A 21,114-nucleotide genomic window follows, 5' to 3' on the forward strand; every position below is an offset into this window, starting at 1 on the left:
TAAATGCTGAACAGTGGAAAAGAAATGCTCTGTGGTACAGCCTGTGTTGAGACAGAGGCACTCCCTGAGTAGCAAGAGGGGGTTATGCTGATGATTGCGCTTTGCAAGGACTTCAGTTGCCTTTAAGCACTAGCATCTACGAAAGGCAACATGATGCTCTGACATTAGGGCAAAATGAAGCCAATGGGAGCTACAGGCACTATTTTCAAAGAGTTGCTTTAGAAAACAAACAAGTAAATACACAAAGGAGCTCTCCTCTCACCTGAGCCTGCACCAAGCCATTCGTGAAAATTTAAGAATGGAAAATGGGCTCTCCTGAAACTAAAGGGTTTCAGGGGAGATGAGAAAGACCTGGGAATTATTTGAAAGGTATGTAAGAAGTCAGAGATCAAGACTAACAGGGAGGTTTCTGGCTCTCATCTAAATTTCAAAGGACGTTTTATATTATAGGGACTATAAGATTGTTGAATGTGTGCAGTATTTCCCATTTGAGGAAAATGATCAAAGGCAAAGATCCTAAAAGAAGCCTCCCTTCCCTCCCTCCACTTCCCCCTCCTCCAAAAAGCTGGGAACTATGAATAAAACTGCCCCATTTTGTTCTGAAACTTTTTCAAAGATGTTCTTCATGCACACACAGAATCACTATCTTTTATCTCACTTGTTCAGAAAGAGACTTAGGTTAAAAATTTGGATGGACGCTTTTCAAGACAAGGAAATAACATTAAAGTGAGGATTTCTATTCAATGCATTTTGGACACCATGGCCTAAGAAAACTGAGAATGTAACAAGAATAAATGAAGTCTCACTGCCCGTTCTTGATTTTAAAACCCTGTCTACTGCATCAACAGCTTCCTGTGTGGCATGTTCAGGTCTCCAGATGTCCCTGGCACCACATGCCGCCAAAACGAAGGGCCAACAGCCTATGAGCAGCACACACCTGCCACTGAAACTCTGAGTTGTGGAGAGAACTGGGGAACAGAAATATACACTTCAACATTATCCCAAATAGTTTCATTTCTTTAAGGCCACAAGGAAAACAACGCAAGAAATACTTAAATACCTTTTTTGCCAAAATAGCAAGTGGTTTATTTCCTGCTAAGTCAGAGAACCAGCTATGAATCGCACTCTGGGATCGAGCAGTAACCAGCCAATAATTATCTTTAGCATTAACTTGTGGTTTCTTCTTTCCGGTGTCCTGGAAAGTGTTAAGCTTTAGTTTCTCAGCTAATATGCTGCTAAAATAAGCTCCGATCTGTGGAAGGGAAAAAAAGAAAAGGTTTAAAGACAAAAAGCAAGAATGTTAGTAATGTACATATTAGTATTTTATTTGTATTAAGTGAAAATCTTCAAAGAGTCCATCAGAAAATAAAAGAGGAATTTGAGACCTTGAAGCCAAGAGATGTAATTTCCTTACACTAACATAACACAGAAGTTCCCAGAGCACCTTTGTTTCACTACTCACAAGCAGTTTGGGGGAAAAAAAGCACCTTTGAAAATCTCTGTAAGATAAAATTAATTACATACTGAATAAATTTCAAGAGAAGGGGTTCTGCTTTAATCTTCAGCTCTATGTCTTTTTCATAATACACACTCGTTTGGAGAGAACCTTTTTCCTGTGAGGTGTTGCATACAACAGCAGAACCTAGTAATCTCACAGTAATCATTCTTTTCCTTGTTTTATCTTAATAGCATGTATTTTTGGAAAGGAAACTCTGTATTTACACTCAGTGCCTTTAAAAAAAAATTAGTCTAGAGAAATCTAATTTATTTAAATGGAAAATTACAAAAGGTTCAATTAAATTAAATATTCAACGTTTTTGATAGAGCTGCCAATTTCATGAGTACAGGCATTTCAAGAGAAAGCTAATGTTACTTGCTCTGAATGGAACAAAGTAGCAAAGGGAGCTTCTGTGAATGACTAGCATTTTCAAATTAACCATGCTTAAAGAGGACAAAGGAAAGAGACAGGGACAAGAGCGGAGGGGACTAAAATCGAAAAACTCAATGAATCCACAGAAAACCTGTTGGAATTTCCAAGAATCCTATCACAGCATCACATTGTGTCCTCTGGAAATTCTTTAGTACCAGGATGTGGACAACAATTTCTAATGAATACCTTCAATAAGGTTAGCAGACAGCAGCAACCATGATTAAAACAAAATGCCTACCATGCTGCAGCAGGATAAGAATCACTGCCTTGGTTAATGCTCACAAGTCAATGAACCATTCGTCTATAGGCTGGAGCACAGCTGGAAACAATTAGCCGAGTCTATCTACCAGGGTGAATAACTGGTACAACTTTTCTAATGTGAATTGGCATCTCCTGCTCCTTGAGATTGATATACAATGAAAAAGTTTGTTTTGCTAAGTTGATGTAACAGGGCAATAAAAATTACAGTAATTAGAAAAAAAAAAGAAGTCTGAACTTTAATTTTCTTAAACAAATTCATAGTATGGTTTTATTTTTTAAGCAAAGTGTGCAGAATATCCAGAGAATAAATTAAATGCAAAAATTCAACAAAAAACAGTTGTTTGAAAATAAGCAAGTTTCTCAAGCAGTATTTGGTGAGTCTTTGCACCAATGACACGAAACACCTACCTATGTAGATTGTTTTATATTTAAAAGATTCCTTATTTGCAATTATGTATGAGCAGTTTAATCAAAATAAAGGCATAAAACAATTTTAAACTAGTCTGAGAACTACCAAGAATATCCACAGTGATCTGAAGAGACTATTTAATTAAACCAAGCCAATCATTAAAGAGCTTTGCAAAAATTATGTTTTAAAAAAGTCTGGGCAATTTCTTGCAATTATACTCTTTTCTGTGTATTTAATAATAGCAATGGAACATAGGGACTGTATATATGTTTTACTTCCTAACAAACTTTATGAACAATAACTGTAAGCAAAGTCAAACTTCCCAAAAAACAAGCTCAGAGAAAATTCATGACAGAACTCAAAAATAAATAAATAAATACATCACCATACATTTAATTTTATTCTAACAGCAATATATTCACATTATTCCAAAATCAAAGAAAAAAAGTTAAGAGCCTCATTCCCAGCTCCCAGTGCCTGCCTCCAAGTAACCACCTTGATGAGTTTGTCTTTCCAGTGTTTCATCATGTGTGAATACACACAAACACACACAAATGTATTTTTGTCTTATCTATACCTCATTATGTACACTGAGTAAATCTGAGAACCTTCCTTCCATATCTGCATATGGAGACCATCCTCGTTCATTTTCACAGACAAATAATAATGTACTGTGTGGATACCCACATTGTATCTAATCAAGTCCCTGTTGATGGACATTTAGAGTGTTCAAATTTTTGCTATTACAAATCACATTGAAGTGAACAGCCTTTCCTACTGAATATTTCAGTTGCCAGTTTAGCAAATTACATATCCTTGTGTATAAATGTATGCATATAAAGAGATCTGAAATAATACACAAATTTTTAACAATGTTTATCTCTGGTTAAAACAAAACAAGAATAGAAATTCATCTGTATGCTTGATTTCTCTTTATCTGAATGCATGCTTTTTCAATTTAATGAGTAAAAGTATTTCAATATTTGAAAACAGAAATAACTCAGAGAGGACAAAAAACCAAACCTTAAAAGAATACAAACAAAAACAGATAAATCTATCTATATATCTAATTGTTAACATAATTACACAGAAAAAAGACTTAGTTCAAGAAACATGTTTAACACAACACTGACTACATTTTCTTAATGAAAATGAACTTTAACTTAAAGTTAGTCTGAAGACAAAAAGTATGGTAAAGGAATTGTAGGCTTTACAAAATTAATATTGCTGTTGGAATGACACTGGTATAATTTATTCTGGAACTTTTTATGTATAACTGGACTCAGTGAGGACTTCCCTGGTGGCTAGATGGTAAAGTGTCTGCCTACAATGTGGGAGACCCAGGTTCAATCCCTGGGTCGGGAAGATGCTCTGGAGAAGGAAATGGCACCCCACTCCAGTATTCTTGCCTGGAAAATCCCATGGATGAAGGAGTATAGTGGGCTACAGTCCATGGGGTCGCAAAGAGTTGGGACACGACTGAGTGACTTCACTTTTTTTATGTATATTGTAAGATAGAGTAAATGAATAAACAAGTCGATACTGCTGGGATTCAGGGTTCTTGCTTTGAGAGAAAGGAGATACAGTGATGGAAAGGGGACAGGTAAGGGAAAAACTCTGTGGTACATGAGTTAGAATGGACAGATGGAAAGGAGGGAGGAAGGGAGGGAAGGAAGGAGGAAAGAAATCTAAATATATCTATCATCTCTGTCCATTGAAAGGCCCTAGACGTTGCAACCAGAGAAGGCAATGGCAGCCCACTGCAGTACTGTTGCCTGGAAAATCCCATGGATGGAGGAGCCTGGTAGGCTGCAGTCCACGGGGTCGTGAAGAGTCGGACACGACTGAGCGACTTCACTTTCACTTTTCACTTTCATGCACTGGAGAAGGAAATGGCAACCCACTCCAATGTTCTTGCCTGGAGAATCCCAGGGACAGGGGAGCCTGGTGGCCTGCCGTCTATGGGGTCACACAGAGTCGGACACGACTGAAGCGACTTAGCAGTAGCAGTAGTAGCAGCAGCAGACGTTGCAACACTAGTAGCCTTGAGCAACCCAGGTACCAAGATCTGGGCTGGGGCAGGAAAAGAACAAGATGGCCCTGGACAATGTTATTGTGTCACAAGTGAGGAAATGATGACACGAGAGAGATATGTCAAAAAGGCCCAAAAACTAGGTTAAAGTTGCCCCCACTGACCAAATGTGAGACAATGTGAGCATCAAAAAGAAAACTGAAAATAATACAATTGATTTTAAAAAGAGTTCAGGGGTTCAAAGTGAACCCCTTAAAATGCAGTGTCGTTTACAAAAGAATGCCAACTATTAAACATACAAGGAATAACAACTACAAAACCAGCATTTTTGCTTTTGCAAACATCAGCAAAATAAATCATGCAGCAGGAATCATCAATTGATGCTAAAAATCAGAGCATAAAATTTTATTGCCGAATAGTATATTCATATGGTCTCAAAGCAGCATCCTGTGGAGATTCCTATGAGGAAGAGATGACAACTTTTGCAAAGGAAAGAGACGGCAGACACCACGTTAAGTGATCAAACAGTATAACCAATAATCAGCAAACTAACACTGCACATCTGATACGCAGTGTAGTCTTCTTACCAAAAATATACAACCTGAATCTTGTCATGAGGAAATAATCAACAAATCTAGACTACAGTACTAGACAATAAGAGAAACAACTGGACTCAGTGAGGGGACCTGGAGAGCAGTACTGCAGTGGATTAAAACAGGGTTCGGAGACACACCAGCAGAAAGCAAAGCGTGACCCCTGATGGGAGCCCGGGGAAGGGCACCATAAAGGATACCTGGGGGAACTGTGAACGTGGATCATGGCTTAAATAACACAGATGTATCAACATGTGTTACCAAGGGTCTCACGTACATATTTCAGAAGTTTTAGGAAACAATGAGCATTACCTTTGATGGGTTAATCACAATATTTCTAGCTGAGCCATGTTCATCTCCAGTAAAGGCTGGCTGATTGTTGAAGCCTTGCTTTACATTCACTGCGGTAAGTTCATCCTGTTGGAGAAAAGGTACTGATTAGTCCCAACGATGTAAACGCTCCAACTGAAGCCTTTTTTGGGCTCCAAAATCAATGCAGATGGTGACTGCAGCCATGAAATTAAAAGACGCTCACTGCTTGGAAGGAAAGTTATGACCAACCTAGATAGCATATTCAAAAGCAGAGACATTACTTTGCCGACAAAGGTCCGTCTAGTCAAGGCAATGGTTTTTCCTGTGGTCATGTATGGATGTGAGAGTTGGACTGTGAAGAAGGCTGAGCGCCGAAGAATTGATGCTTTTGAACTGTGGTGTTGGAGAAGACTCTTGAGAGTCCCTTGGACTGCAAGGAGATCCAACCAGTCCATTCTAGAGGAGATCAGCCCTGGGTGTTCTTTGGAAGGAATGATGCTAAAGCTGAAACTCCAGTACTTCGGCCACCTCATGCAAAGAGTTGGCTCATTGGAAAAGACTCTGATGCTGGGAGGAATTGGGGGCAGGAGGAGAAGGGGACGACAGAGGATGAGATGGCTGGATGGCATCACCAATTCAATGGACATGAGTTTGAGTGAACTCCAGGAGATGGTGATGGACAGGAAGGCCCGGCGTGCTACGATTCATGGGGTCTCAAAGAGTCGGACACGACTGAGCAACTGAACTGAACTGAAGCCAGTCTCCTGCAGCCTGAGGAATGACAAACTTCACGATACTCTGTAGAAGAGAGCTGCTGAACACTCACCAAGGAAAGCAGAAGTAGGGGTCTAAAAATCAATACATAAATGTGCAGAGAGACAAAGCAAAGGTGGCCAAATGTTAACTGCTGCCTGCAGATAAAAATTTTTCACTAACAAATTGGAGAAAGAAAAACAAAGCAACCCCTCTCCCATAAACATAAAATCATAGATTCTAAACTAGAACTGCTTCTAGAAAGCCCACAGTCTGACTCCCTATCCCTTGCCAGCCCCTATGCATATTTCTGTTCAATATTCCAGAAAACTGGCTTGCACTCAAGTACCCAACACCCCACAGTGAGTTCAAGACAGAAATGAAGGGTTCCTAGGCACGAGGCTTGTGCTAACCACACACCATCACAGTCCTGCAACTGAAGGAAAGTTGAGGGCTTGCCAAGTTCTTTCATTTATTTTGGTTCACTTTATCTTTACCAAATCTGAGGCGGATGTGAGTCTTCAAGTCCATTTTACAGATGAAAAAAGCGAGGCTAAGCTAGTACAGTAACCGGACAAAGCCAGCGCTGAAAGGCCATCTTTTCAATCCTAGACTAGGAAGAGAAATTTCCATGACACTGTGCACCAGAGTACACATGCCACATGAAAATGTGGTCTAAAAATACACAGCCACAATTCTTACCCTTCTTAAAAAGATCTCCTACGAGATAGACATAGGAAAACTTTCCTTACCAAGGTCACAACATATCAAAAATAGCCCAAGGCATTTAAAAAAAAAAAAAAAAAAACGACCTTCCCCTGCCCATATCACTTACCGAACTAAATCAGAGTTCCCAGAGTTCCCGATACAGACGCGAAAGAATAAAAGAGAAAAGATGGAGTAAATGAAGCTACCTTTTGCTCCTCTCACTTCAGGCCAAGAAATAGTCTCGGTGCCAGCTGGGTTAATGGTAGCCACAGCCCAAGAATGAGAATATACACTTAATTCTTCCCAAATAATTGTTCCATGTGTAAAATTAAAACAAACAACAACAAAACCGATCAAATCACTGTTATGATTAGGCAGGAAGCCTTAGGTCAAAATCATTAGTGACAGACAGCTCCTGCAAGGTCACCTCGGGTGAGAACTGGGGTCTCCTGGAGTCCTGCCATGTCACCTGACTTAACTGCGTGAGCTCCGCCTAATACCTCGGCCAGCCCCAGTTTTAGTGGGCTTTCAGAAGACCCCACCAGAGGAAACTGAGCTCTCAGGTAATCAAGTCTCCTTCCAGCACAAAGGTCGCTGGAATCAGGATCTGCACAGAAAATGAATTGCACATTCATATCAGAAGACATCTTAAACTGCTCCTGAATTTCCAAATTAATTATTTGGAAATCTAGGGCAAAACTACATATGCAAATTTTAAGTCAGAAAGGCGTCTGTCAACTGAAATAAAGCAAGCATGCTGACGGGATTTCTACAGTCTCGGAGTCTAAGGAAGAAGGGGAACATATCGGGTCATGAGGAGAACAGGACAAGGAAACTGAATTCTTATCTTTGCTTTACCATCAGAGTAACACAAGAAACACTAATTGAGTAATAGCATATGTTTTCACGAAAGATACATCCTGGCTTAATTAAAAGGAAGTGTGTGAGGCTTTCAGGACCAACTAGCTCCATTTAGCACCACTTTGCTTTCTATTCTAAACTAACTCCGACTCAATGGACATGAATCTGAGCAAACTCCGGGAGATGATGAAGGACAGGGAAGCCAGGCTACTGCAGCCCATGGGACTGCAAAGAGACTGAACAATAGCAAAGCCCTGCTCAGCTAGCTTGTTGTGACTGACTGCTAACCACTGGCCTGGGCAGCCATGTCTGTCTGTCTGTCTCTCACACACATAATCCCCAGAAGGAAGAACATGGAACCATGGTAACACGTCTGTCAGCCACAGATTTTCCTCAAACTCAGATCCATACAGGTACTGCTGGGAAACATGAGTGCTGAGAATTTTCCAATCCCGCATTCAGAATGTCACAAAAATGCATCCAGAATCCGGCCACTCCTCACCACCACCGAGGCCTCCCCCAGGGTCAGGGGCACCATCATCTCAGGCTTGAATGCTGCAGTGGTTCCTAACTGGCCTCCTGGTTTCAACTCTTGTTCCCTGAAGGCCACATTCAACACAGCAGCCACGGGGAGCTTTGCAAAACTTGAGATGATGACCCTCCTCAAAATCTGCGATAACTCCGCACCTCAGAATGGGATAAGAGGCCCCATGAGGTGCTACAAGCCCCTGACACCTCTCAGACTTAATCCCTGATCACCCTCTCCTTGCACACTCCTCTGCAGCCACACATCTACCCACCCTCCCACCCCCAGCCAGCTCCTCAAGCCTTCCATTGGACCTTCTCCTGCCTCTAGGCCTTGCGCTGTTCTATTCTTCCTGGGTCTTCTCCCTCCCTCTTCTCCCTGTCTCTTTCCCCTGGTTTGCACATGGCCAACTCCCTGACCACCTTAAGTCATGTTCTCAATGAGAAATGTGATAACTCTATTTGAAATTGGAACTGCCCACCCCATTCCCTTCACCCTAGCAGTCCTAATCTCCCAACAGTCCATAGCACTTACCACCTAAAATCCCTGTCCTGTCTGTCACCCCCGCAGCAGGTAAGATCTGTGAGGACAGGGGTCTTTATGTTGTTCATAAATAATCATGCCAAAGAATCAAAGACTCATGCCAAGCACGCAGAGCAGTGGCTGGCACAGAGCACACAAAGGCACTCAATACAGATTTGCTGAAAGAATAAATAAGTGCATGATAACCTGTTTTGAACAATTAATAAAAGCATACTGTGACTCACTACCCCATGAACTTGGGGGTACCTAATTCTGTTTGGATTTATGACTAGAATCACTTCACCTCCCAGAGCAGTGACTTCTCCCCATCAAGCCCAAGGCACTCTCCTAAAGGCAAGTAGTTTTAAATGCCCCTTTCCCCCAAGTCTGAAATGAAATTCACAGACAATAACTTTTTTTTTAATCAATGTAATGCCCTCACTCTAAAAAAAATTTTTTTAACGAAAGTAGGTTATAACAACATAGGTACTTGAAAAGAAAACTGAGGCGTGCGCCACTGGGCCACCACCACCCAAGAAGTGTGGCCTGTGGGCAGCTGTGCTGGCCCGACCTGGGCCCTCCCTCAACTAACTCCACAGATTCTCCGGGCAGTTCATTTGGAGAAGCGGGCCTTAGGAGACGTGAAGTGTTAGTAAGTGTTTGTTCCTATACCCAGAATCACCCTAATGCAGCCACCACAAAATGCAGACATACAGGTGGACCGCATTGCCATCTCAAATTATCAGGAACAGCATGGCGTAAACTTTCTGAAATGGAGAAAACACCTGATAAAAGTTTCAAACTAACAAAATAAACTCTTCTCCCGATATATTAAAAATGCAATAGTTATATTCCTCCAAGATTCAGTATATACTGAGTGTATAGATCCCCTCGAGGAGGAAATGGCAACCCACTCCAGTATTCTTGCCTGGAGAATCCCTTAGAGCAGCCTGGCGGGCTACAGTCCACGGGGTTGCAAAGAGTCGGACACGACTGAAGCGACTATGCACGCATGCACGCAAGGGGAATGTGTATTATAATCAAGCAAAAAAAGGTCATATGTAGATTCCCACCTGGGAAAGCGACTTTGAAGGTTTGCTGGTAATCTGAGAGTCCAGTGCGGTAAAGGACAATTCTTCATTGAGCCCAACTGTCCACACTGAGGACACCCGGCCCCACCCACTAAATGGCAATGACCCCGCATCACAGCAGCTGCCAACACCTGCCTCCAGAGTGCCACAACGCCCCGGCTGAAAACCAGAGTGTACTGAGAGGGACTGCTTTTAGCTTTTAAAGCCCTGCCTCTGAAAAGAGGAATCCAGATTTCAGAAACACGGAGTTTCACACAGGCCCCGCTCCTGCTACAACACCACAAGATTGACAACTGGACGTCCAACTCCAGCCACTGCAGCCCCCCGTGGCCCCCAGCTGTGTTACAAGTGAAGGCCGTGTAGACCCCAGGGTAAGGATGACTGAATTGGAAACGCACACAAGAGGGAAGGGAGAGCCCAGGCTCTGCCTTCGTACTGTCTGAATTTGAACCTCTAACTCCAGTTAAGAGTGGCTCAATCCAGTGCTCTGTGAAAACCTAAAGGGGTGTGTGGGGTGGGAGGTGGAAAGAGATTCCAGAGTGAGAGGACGCATGTATACCTACAGCTGCTTCATGCTGACGTATGGCAGAAACGAACACAAAACTGTAAAGCAATTATCCTCCAATTAAAAATAAATTTTAATTTAAAAAAATATATATAAACCTGAAAAACAAAAGTGACTCAAAGCAAGCTTCGGAACTGTTTCTGGCCTCAGTTTTCTTCAATTGTGAAACAGGGCTAGTATGGTTTCCACTACTATTACCTCCATATCCCAGCTGAGGAAATAAGAAAGATCATATCGTGGTTTAGAACGTGAAAGAATCCATGTTCCCAACCACTGTGAATGGCCAGCAATTAGTATTACTGCTGTTTTTGTGTCCCATTTCTGCTTCAAGGAAGTGATAACCTGACGCTCCAGTCGAGCTCTAAGGAATGCAAAAGGTTTTGCTTCAGAAATTAAAAGGACCCTGACCTTGAGCAGTGAATGGTTCTCAAACTTTTGCAAGCATCAGAATCCTGATGGGTTTATTAAAGAACAGCCACTGCCTGGGCCCCTCCTTGAGACTCTCCAATTCAGGAGGTGGGGGAGGCGAGGGGTGGCGGGTTGCGGAGGGAGGCGGTGCCCAAGAATCTGAATTTCTCATAGCTTCCTAGATCAGTCATGCGGATCCAGGGACCACACTTTGAGAACCACTGATGTAAATATTTGGAGTTCACAGCTTTCTAGAAAACCAGGGCCCCTGTGTCTGGCAACAGGGCTGCACTCAACCACCGGGAAGAACCTGGGTGCTCCCTCTTAGTTCAGGAACAGGAGATCCCTGGTCCCAATTCTCTGCCACACACCCATCCTACTGCAAAAGCACACACACAAAGCTACACACACACACACACACACACACACACACACTTACTCACTCACCCAGGAAGAAAACCAATCAAGAAGGTTTCTCTTTCACTCCTTTAACTTCTCCTAGACCCACGAATAAAAACACCAGAGCTGCAGAGTACTCAGCTGTATCAGGAAGCACACAGAGGTAAAAGAGAAGCCTGGTGGGCACTTCTGTTTAAGTTTAGTCACACAAAGCTTTATGTCAGCTTCCTAGAGAAACTAAGGGAAATGGGTAAAAACCACAACGTCACAACCAGAACATGCTCCATGATGCTTTTTCTCCTAAAGTTTCTGAAGAGTGAGAGTTGACGGCAGGAATCCAAGCAACCAGTTCAGAGTAAGATTCGAATTCCAGAGTGTTTACTATTGTTGTTTGTACAGCATTTCTCAAACTCCAGTAACGCAGCAACATACCCCCTTTAAAGGAAAAACATTCTCTCTGACCCCAGGATGCGTGAAGAACCCAATTTGGGAAAATGAGGTAGGACCTGGATACTTAATGGCCTTAGGGCAGCACTGAGAGATTCAGAACAAGATGTAACATGTGTTATATGAACCCAAACTACAAACTTTTATGACACTTTGCTCTGAAGATGTTTGCCAAATCTAATCAAGTAAAAATAGAAGGGAGAGTGTCCAGATTTTAAAACAGCATGCCTCTAAAATCCCCAAGCCAAGGGACACAAATAGCTTCCTCTTGCACTAGCCTTGACCCTCTTCAAAGATTTCTCTAAATAAAAGAGGATAACTGCCAAAGTCCTTACCACGGTCCTTACAGAGACTGAAACTTGTTTTACTGCACCTAGGCAACAATTCTCAAAAAAAAAAAAAAAAGCAGAACCACCAGCTACTGCTTTGCCTATCTGCAAAGCTGAGACAACTGAAGACCCCAGCACTTGAGGACACACCCAACCACTAATCAGAGTCTTAGCGGCAAACCATTTTCAGTAAAAGAACTCTTGCTGCTGTTGTTCAGTCGCTAAGTTGTGAATGACTCTCTCTGCAACCCCATGGACTGCAGCACACCAGACTCCTCTGTCCTCCACTATCTCCCAAAGTTTGCTCAAATCCACGTCCATTGAATCAGTGATGCTACCTAACCATCTCATCCTCTGTCGCCTCCGTCCCCTTTTGCCTTCAATCTTTCCCAGCATCAGGGTCTTTTCCAATGAGCCAGCTCTACTGGAGGTTAAATTTTCCCACTATACAATGTGGAGGATAAAAAACAAAGTGCCAACCATGAACTCTGAGTTTTAAATGTTTTTATCATGAACTGTGGTGCTGCAGAAGATTCTTGAGTGTCCCTTGGATAGCAAGGAGATCAAATCAGTCAATCCTAAAGGAAACCAACCCTGAACATTCATTGGAAGGACTGATGTTGAAGCTAAAACTCCAATATTTTGGCCACCTGATGTGAAGAACCGATTCATTGGAAAAGATCCTGATGCTGGGAAAGATTGAGGGCAGAAGGAGAAGGGGACAACAGAGGATGAGATGGTTGGATGGCATCACCGACTCAACGGACAGGAGTTTGAGCAAATTCCAGGAGACAGTGAAGGACGGGGAAGCCTGCCGTGCTGGAGTCCATGGGGTCGCAAAGGGTCAGACGTGACTGAGCAACTGAACAGCAGCAGCAGCAGAGGCAAAACACTGCACACACATGCGTGAGCCCTAATACCCACCCTGCCAGGAGACAACGCTAGCTGAGAACACGCACTCACAGTCCAGCCTGGTGGCCCAGAGCAGGGGTGCATCAGGCCAGGCTGCAGAGGGCTTCAACAGAAACCATCTTTAAAACAGGAGTGGTCCAAAGTTAACCTCAACATGGAGAAAGGAAGACTCATCCACCTCATCACTGACTTCAGCTAAAATGATAAGCCTTCAATAGGCTGAAATTCAAGTTCTGCTTGCTTGGAAATTTGTATTTCATTTTTATCATAAAGTGGGTATTAATTTTTGCTTTAAAAATGAGTAAGATGGGATGGGAGGTGGGAGGGAGGTTCAAGAGGGAGGGGATATACAGTATACCTGTGGCTGATTTCATGTTGATACATGGCAGAAACCAACACAATACTGAAGAGCAATTATCCTACAATTAAAAATAAATTTTCTAAAATGAGAGGCAGAGGTTTTCAAGAATGTCACATTTTTATATGTGTACATAGAAAAGAATGTATAATCAACATCTAACACCATAAAAATAAATTTTATCTAAATTTAAAAATAAATAAAATGTTAAGGCTTAAAAAAATTTTAGGGAGACAAGTACCCAGACACAAACAGAAACAAAAGCCTAGAAACAGGCCCATGTTCACACAGAAGGCCAGCGTTCACTGTGCAGTTTTGTATTTGACACTGATAAAAAAAATCAGACCTTCAGTACTTTGGGTGAAGTACTAAGGCACCCATAAATCTTGGGCATTTATCTTGAACTTCAGAGAATGATGGTATTTTTTGGATCACTTTCAGAGCAATCTTTTAATTTCAGAAAGTGTTTCATCAGGAAAATGAGTATATTTTGAGTCTAGTTTGGAAATTGGCTAAGTTCTTTCTCAGTCAAAGGGGGGGAAAGTCAGTTTAGCACACTTTTCAATGACCATCATAAAAGCAGATAATAAATGTACACACACAGGTGTGCACAGATGTGCACACACGGTTAAACTCCTCCAGACTTCTCATCCACAGCACAGAACATGTGCAGAGACGTGCGACTGCCTCCATCACCTACTCGCATCTAACAAACTAACTCAATGACTGTCAACGAAATGCCGCCACAGATGACAATGCCGCAGAAGCAGAAAAATGTGCCCCTGTGCACTAGTCAGACAGGCTATGCTTAGCCAGGGTCTTACTTCAAACAAACAAAATTTTTTAAAACGGCTTTACGGGACTTCTCTGGAGTGGTCCAGTGGCTGAGGCTCTACGCTCCCAGTGCGGGGGCCTGGGTTTGATCCCTGCCCGGGAACTAGAGCCCATATGCTACAACTAAAGATCCACTAAAGATCTGCAACTACAGATGCCAAATAAATTTTTTTTTTTAAGTACCTTTTTGATTATTTTCCCTAGCTTTGTCCGCCTCTCTCCCAGAAGAGCGTTCTCTGTCTGCAGGTCCCATTTGAAAAGTAAGGCTATGATAATACCCATCACAGCCCAGGTTAACAGTCTTCAGGCAACACTTTCTGTTGTTAGCAGATACAGATGACCCAAGAGATGAGGGAAAAGTCTTTCTCTCCTCACACCTCAACATTAGGCAGTTCGAAGCACACTTCTACCAAAACACATCTCACATCTAGTCCTTCCTTTACAAGAACACAGCCATCTCTCTAACTGCGGCCACTGGCACAGCAGGCCAGGCCGCTGCTCTCATGCCGCATACCTCCCATCCGCACCCAGGTCCAGACCTTGCCTGAGCTCAGCCTGCCCAATGGCCCCGGATGAATCCTTCTGAAACAGGCTGCCTTTTCTGCACTCCCCTTTTTCAATAGCCTCAGAGGCTTTCCTTTTCCTCCCCCTCAGAAGACGCTAACGAATGGAAGCATCTGGCACCACCTTCTATGGATCCTCAATAACATCTGTGGGCCTTCTCTGCACCTAACTCCAGCCAGGACTCACACACACAACCCACTAGCATGGGCATTAGACACCTGGAACAATCGAGCTCCGCTCCCCAGCCTCGCTCCCATTCTGAGTGTTGAATCACAGAGGTCTGAGTTTGAATGCAGAGCCCTTACCTATCACACAGAACAAGATAAACTGACCTCTCTGCACCTCGGTCGCCTCAATCAAAGTAAGATAAGAATAACTCACAGGGCTGAGATTACATAAGATAAAATGCAGAGTTTAGCACAGTGCCTGGCCACATATTGAGTGCTCTGTAAAATGGTGGTTACTGGTATTAAAAAAAAAAATTTATAGCGCTTTTTCTTCATATTTTAACTTTCCTGGAATCTACTTGACTATTATATTCCTTGCCACACACATTGTCTTTTCCACCTCTAAGCCTTGCCTAATGCCATTCCTATCCATTCCATAAATTGTATATTATGCAATCTTTTGCCTTCTTCGAACCACAACCCATGGCTGCCCTGCATTTAATCACTAAAGTATACAGTAGTGTGCTCAGTACTGGGGATTCCATAGTGAGCAAACTGCAACTGTGATAAAGGCCCCAAGGAGAAGCACCACCTGCTCAGAGCACACTTGATAGGGGCTTACCCTAATCTGAAACGTCAGAAAAAAATTCCCTGAAGAAAGCACCTTTGCATTTCGCCTCCGAATGCGAAAGAGGCGTTAACCAAGTTAAGAGTAAGACTCATACAACAGCAAGGCTGACATTCTGCGGGAAGTGATACAATATTAACTCTACAAAGACCCTGAAGAGCTAAGAGATGTATACTGTAATTCCTAGAGCAATTGCTATAAAATAAAATGTGAAGCGGTAAGCTAAAATGTTGATGGGTGAATTTAAATTATTTTTCAACAGAGTTTAATAATCCTGAAGTAAAATGGCAAATAAACCCAACCATATCAATAATTACATTAAATGCTAATGAAATGTTAACAGGCTATGATTCCAATTAAAAGGCAGGGATTGTCAGGATGGATAAGGAAACAAAACCCTGCCAGATGCTGCACCTTAAGCACATTAAGACAGATAAGGTGACAGTAAACACATGGGCAAAGATGAGCAACATGCAAACGATGAACAGAAGAGGGCTGGAGTGGCTACATCAACACTGGACAAAGTAAACTTCAAGACAGAAAGCATCATCAAAGATAAAAAGGCACATATCGTAATGAGAAAAGGGTGAATTCATCAGGAAGACATAACAACAATCACCAGCACTGTGTGCCCATCAAGAGCAGAGGCAAGAGAAGCCTGGGTGAGGTCTGCGGGCCTAGGAAAGTGACATAAAGAATGGCATCATGGCAAGGGCAACAGGGACCCAGGTGTGAAGTGAGACTGAGCAGCGGGCGGGGACAGAACACGCAGGGTCTTGTGGGCCCAGTGAGGGACTTCTCCCTTTACCAGAAGAGTAAGGGCTTTTTACCCACATGTGCCCTGTGTGCTTAGTCCCTCAGTCGTGTCCAACTCTTTGTGACCCTATGGACTCTCGCCCGCCAGGCTCCTCTGTCCATGGGGAGTCTCCAGGCAAGAATACTGGAGTGGGTTGCCATGCCCTCCTCTTTACCCACATACCTACAGTCAATTAATCTTCGACAGATGAGAGAGTATACGATGGGGAAAAGACAGTCTCTTCAGCAAGTGGCACTGGGAAAGTCAAAAAGCCACATATAAATCAATGAAGTCAGAACACAGCCTCACACCATACACAAAAATAAACTCACAATGGCTTAAAGGCTTCAACATTAAAATATGACACCATAAAACTCCTACAAGAGATCACAGGCAGAATATTCACTAACATAAATCGAATCAACATTCTCTTAGGTCAGTCTTGGGCAACAGAAGTAAAAACAAACAAATGGGATCTAAATCAAACTCACGAGCTTTTACACAGCAAAAGAAACTGTAAACAAAAGGAAAAGACAACTTTAGAAGGGGAGAAAACACTTGCAAACAATGCAAAAGACAAGCGCCTCACTTTCAAAATATACAAACAGCTAATACAACTCAAAAAACACCCAATCAAAAAATTGGGCAGAAGACCTAAATACACATTTCTCCAAAGAAGACGTAGATGGTCAACAGACACACAAAACGAGGCTCATCAGTACTAAATATTAGAGAATTCAAAACTACAATGAGGTACATCTCACAGTGGTCAGAATGGCCCTCATTAAAAAGTCCACAAATATATGCTGGAGCGGATGTGAATAAAAGGCAACCCTTCTACACTGTTGGCGGGAGTGTAAGTGGGTGCGGCCACTATGGAGAAGGATATTGCCATTCTTCTAACTAAAAACAGCTTCCATATGATCCAGCAATCCCACCCCAGGACATATATTCAGACAAAACTGTAATTCAAAAAGATACATGCAACTAACACAACACTGTTAATCAACCATCTTCCGATATAAAATAAATCTTTTAAAAAATATACACTCATCCCTATGTTCATAGCAGCACTGTTCACAAGAAACAAGACATGGAAGCAACCTAACGTCCAATGACAGAGGAATGGATAAAGAAGATACGGTACGTATATACAAAGGACTATCACTCACCCATAAAAAAGAATGAAATAATGCCATCTACAGCAACATGGATGAACCTAGAGATTATCATACTAAGTGAAGGAAGTCTGAAAGACGTTACCATGTGATATCATTTATGTGTGGAATCTAAAATATGACAACTGAACTTATATATGAAACAGAGAACAGATCTGTGGCTGCTAAGGGGGACAGGGGCAGGGGAAGGGATGGATTGGGAGCTGGGATTAGCAGATGCAAACAATTACCTGTAGAATGGATAAAAACAAGGTCTTAGTGTATAGCACAGGGAACAATATTCAATATCCTTTGATAAACAACAATGAAAAAGAATGTATGTCTATATATATATAATATGCATAACTGAATCATGTTGCTGTACAGCAGAAATTCACACAACATTGTAAATCAACTAACTATACTTGAATAACGGAGAAGGCAATGGCCCCCCACTCCAGTACTCTTGCCTGGAAAATCCCATGGATGAAGGAGCCTGGTAGGCTGCAGTCCATGGAGTTGCTAAGAGTCAGACATGACTGAGCGACTTCACTTTCACTTTTCACTTTCATGCATTGGAGAAGGAAATGGCAACCCACTCCAGTATTCTTGCCTGGAGAATCCCAGGGGGAGCCTGGTGGGCTGCCGTCTATGGGGTCACACAGAGTCGGAGACGACTGAAGTGACTTAGCAGCAGCAGCATACTTGAATAAATTTTTTAAAAAATAGAGTAAAGGATTTTATGCAGTGGGGTGACATCATCCAAACAAAATAAATGCAAAGTGCAGACACAGATTAGAGTTTGTCAGACCAAATAGGAGGCCTGGGGGCAAGGCGACTGGGACCAGTTAGAGGCTCTCTTAAGAGCCAAGACATGAGATGATGGGAGCTAGGACTAAGATGGCAGTAACAGCGATGGAAAGAAGGGGAAGATCTTTATGGGGCTACTCAACAGGCCTTTTGGGGACATGGAAGATGGAATGACAAAGAGTGAGGCTATCTATCAAGGATGTCTCCTGGATTTCTGGGATAGCAAGAGAACTTAAGACATAATACAGCAATAACAGGGGTTTTTTGGAGGAAGAGGAGCAGATCACAAGTTCAGTTTTAAATGGAACCTTGAGATATCAGGCCAAACAAAATGTTTCTTATAGTCGCTTAGAAGTCTAGAGTGCAGAGAGGTCCTGGCTGGAGTCATCAAGTTGTGAGTTGTCTTCATTAGGTAGTAACTGAAGCCTGGGGGTGGCCAAGATCATCCAAAGAGAGGGTGAGTGAGAAGAGACAATGGCCTAGAACAGACCCCAGGGAACACCCAGTTTGATTTCATGGCCAGGTAAAGAAGGGAAAGCCTTCAAAAGAGCCTGAGATGCTGTGGCCAGAGAAGAGAGCAGGAAAGCAGGAGTGCTTTAGCTCAAAGCTGAGGGAAGGGACCTCCCTGATGGTCCAGTGGTCAGGAATCTGCCTGCCAGTGCGGGGGACATGGTTTGATCCCTGGTCCAGGATGAGTCCACATGCCATGGGGCAACTAAACCCGTGTGCCACAACTACTGAAGCCTGAGCCTAGAGCCCATACTCCACCCGAGAAGCCACTACAATGAGAAAGCACCACAATGAAGAAGCACCAGAATGAAGAAAAGTCCTCACAACTAGAGAACGCTCACGCAGCAAAGGAGACCCAGCACAGCCAAAACAAACAAAGTTAAAAAAAAAAAAAGCTGAGGGAAGACACTGCTTCACCAGGGGAGGGAACAACAGGCACAATGTGGCTGCTGGGGCCCAGAGGGAGGGTTCTCTGGAAAATGAGGGCAGAAGCCCAACAAAAAGGAGCAGAGGAAGAAGCGGGAGGTGAAGACGACCCTGAACACACAGGATGCTTTGTGGAAGGTTTGGAGAAAGAGGTGGAGAGAAATGGGAAGGTGGGGTGATGGAGTAGGGGGGGATGACGATGAGGGAAGCATGTGCACGTCTGGATGACACAGAGAGAATGCAGTGGAGGGAGAAATTAAGATAACAGGAGATAATCGAGGTGGTGGATAGGGGGAAGTTGTCGAGAAAACAGGAGGGGACCCAGAAGGAAAGGTCCAGTACCAGAACAACCGGGGACGAGTGCAGGAGGGGTTAGAGACAGGCCCTGCAGGCACTGAACTGTGTACCCTGAAAAGACAGGTCAAAGTCCTAACCCCCATACCTGTGACCTATTTGGAAATAGGGTCTGTGCAGATAAAAGCAAGTTAAAGTCACGCTGAATTAGGGTCCTAATTCAACAGCACGTGGCCAGTGTCCTCACAAAAGACACAGAAGGAAGATTGAGGGAGGCAGAGATTGGAATTACGCTGCCACAAACCATGGAAAACTTGGGGCTTCCAGAAACTGGGGGCTTTTCAGGTGGCACAGTGATAAAGAATCTACCTGACAATGCAGGAGACACAAGAGACATGGGTTCAATCATTGGGCCAGGAAGATCCCCTGGAAGAGGAAATGACAACCCACAATCCAGTATTCTTGCCTGGAGAATCCCATGGGCAGAGGAGTCTGGTGGGCTACAGTCCAGGGGGTCTCAAACAGCTAGACATGACTGAGTGACTGAGCACACACACAAGCACCAGAAGCTGGAAGAGGAAAGGAAAGGCCCTCCTCAGAGGTGTGGACCTCCCTCCAGGGCTTTGAGAGAACAAATTCCCGTTGTTTTAAGCCATCCAATTTAGGGCAGTATTCTGTTTCGGCAGCCCTAGGAAACTAAAATGTACATACAGGGGAGGGGCGAGGGGAGAAGAGAAGCTCTGCTCTATTCTTCATGGCAAGACCACCTTCTGAAATTGCCATTTGGCAGCACCAAGAGTCTACAAGGCAGAGTCTCAATGGCTGAGAAAAGTAGTATCACCTGGCTCTGTGTAAGGGGACATCGCAGCCCCCCAGCATCCCAGCAACAGGGACTGATTCCTGTTGGATCTCTTCTGATTGACTTGATAGCTGTTTGAGAAGTTTAGAGGAAAAGGTGTGTGGGGGTGGGGGCAGGGGAGGGAGCAAGAAGGGTACGTGTTCTGTTTGCCCAGCTCAGCCAAAATGTTTGTGAGAGAGGGCACTACGACCAGCCTCCTGAACAGAGAGCCAAGGAAGGGGCAGGACTGACTCGGGGCGGGGAGGCAGGAGTCCCCTGAAAGTCAACCTAGCATCTTCCCCACCCCTACCCACATCTCTGACACCTGGGCCACATTTGCATCAAGGCCACATCTGAAACTCAACTTTTTACACATCCACCCTCGTCTACCCAGCTATTAATATTCACCCCTACCCAAAACTCCAACTGCAGGCCATCAATCACTAACGGTGGGAACCCAGATGAACCCCAGAGGATGTGAGCTCAACACAAAGAAGGCAGTCCGGTCTTCACACCAGTACTGAGCAGTAGGCAAAAGAGAAGAGAAAATCATGACCACAATAATACTCTTCCCTGGCCTTTTACCAGAATTTTCACACCCATCTTCCTCAGAGTCAAATGGTTCAGGTAGGATGAGTGCCCATTTACAGGCTGAGAAACAGACTGACGAGTGA

General features: G+C 43.4%; 1 protein-coding gene across 9 annotated transcripts in view; it reads right to left on the minus strand.

Moving 5' to 3' along the window:
* Nucleotides 1-21,114, minus strand: part of MED12L (mediator complex subunit 12L) — a 363,490-nt gene that overhangs the window by 320,748 nt on the left and 21,628 nt on the right. For all 9 annotated transcript variants that reach the window (XM_061418660.1, XM_061418677.1, XM_061418696.1 and 6 more), the window contains exons 3-4: nucleotides 5,538-5,642; nucleotides 1,061-1,252 (exon numbers count right to left, since the gene is read on the minus strand). In XM_061418660.1, coding sequence (XP_061274644.1) covers nucleotides 1,061-1,252; nucleotides 5,538-5,642 — 297 coding nt within the window. The remainder of the gene's footprint in view (nucleotides 1-1,060; nucleotides 1,253-5,537; nucleotides 5,643-21,114) is intronic.

This window comes from Bos javanicus, chromosome 1 (assembly GCF_032452875.1).
Source record: "Bos javanicus breed banteng chromosome 1, ARS-OSU_banteng_1.0, whole genome shotgun sequence".
NCBI lineage: Eukaryota > Metazoa > Chordata > Mammalia > Artiodactyla > Bovidae > Bos > Bos javanicus.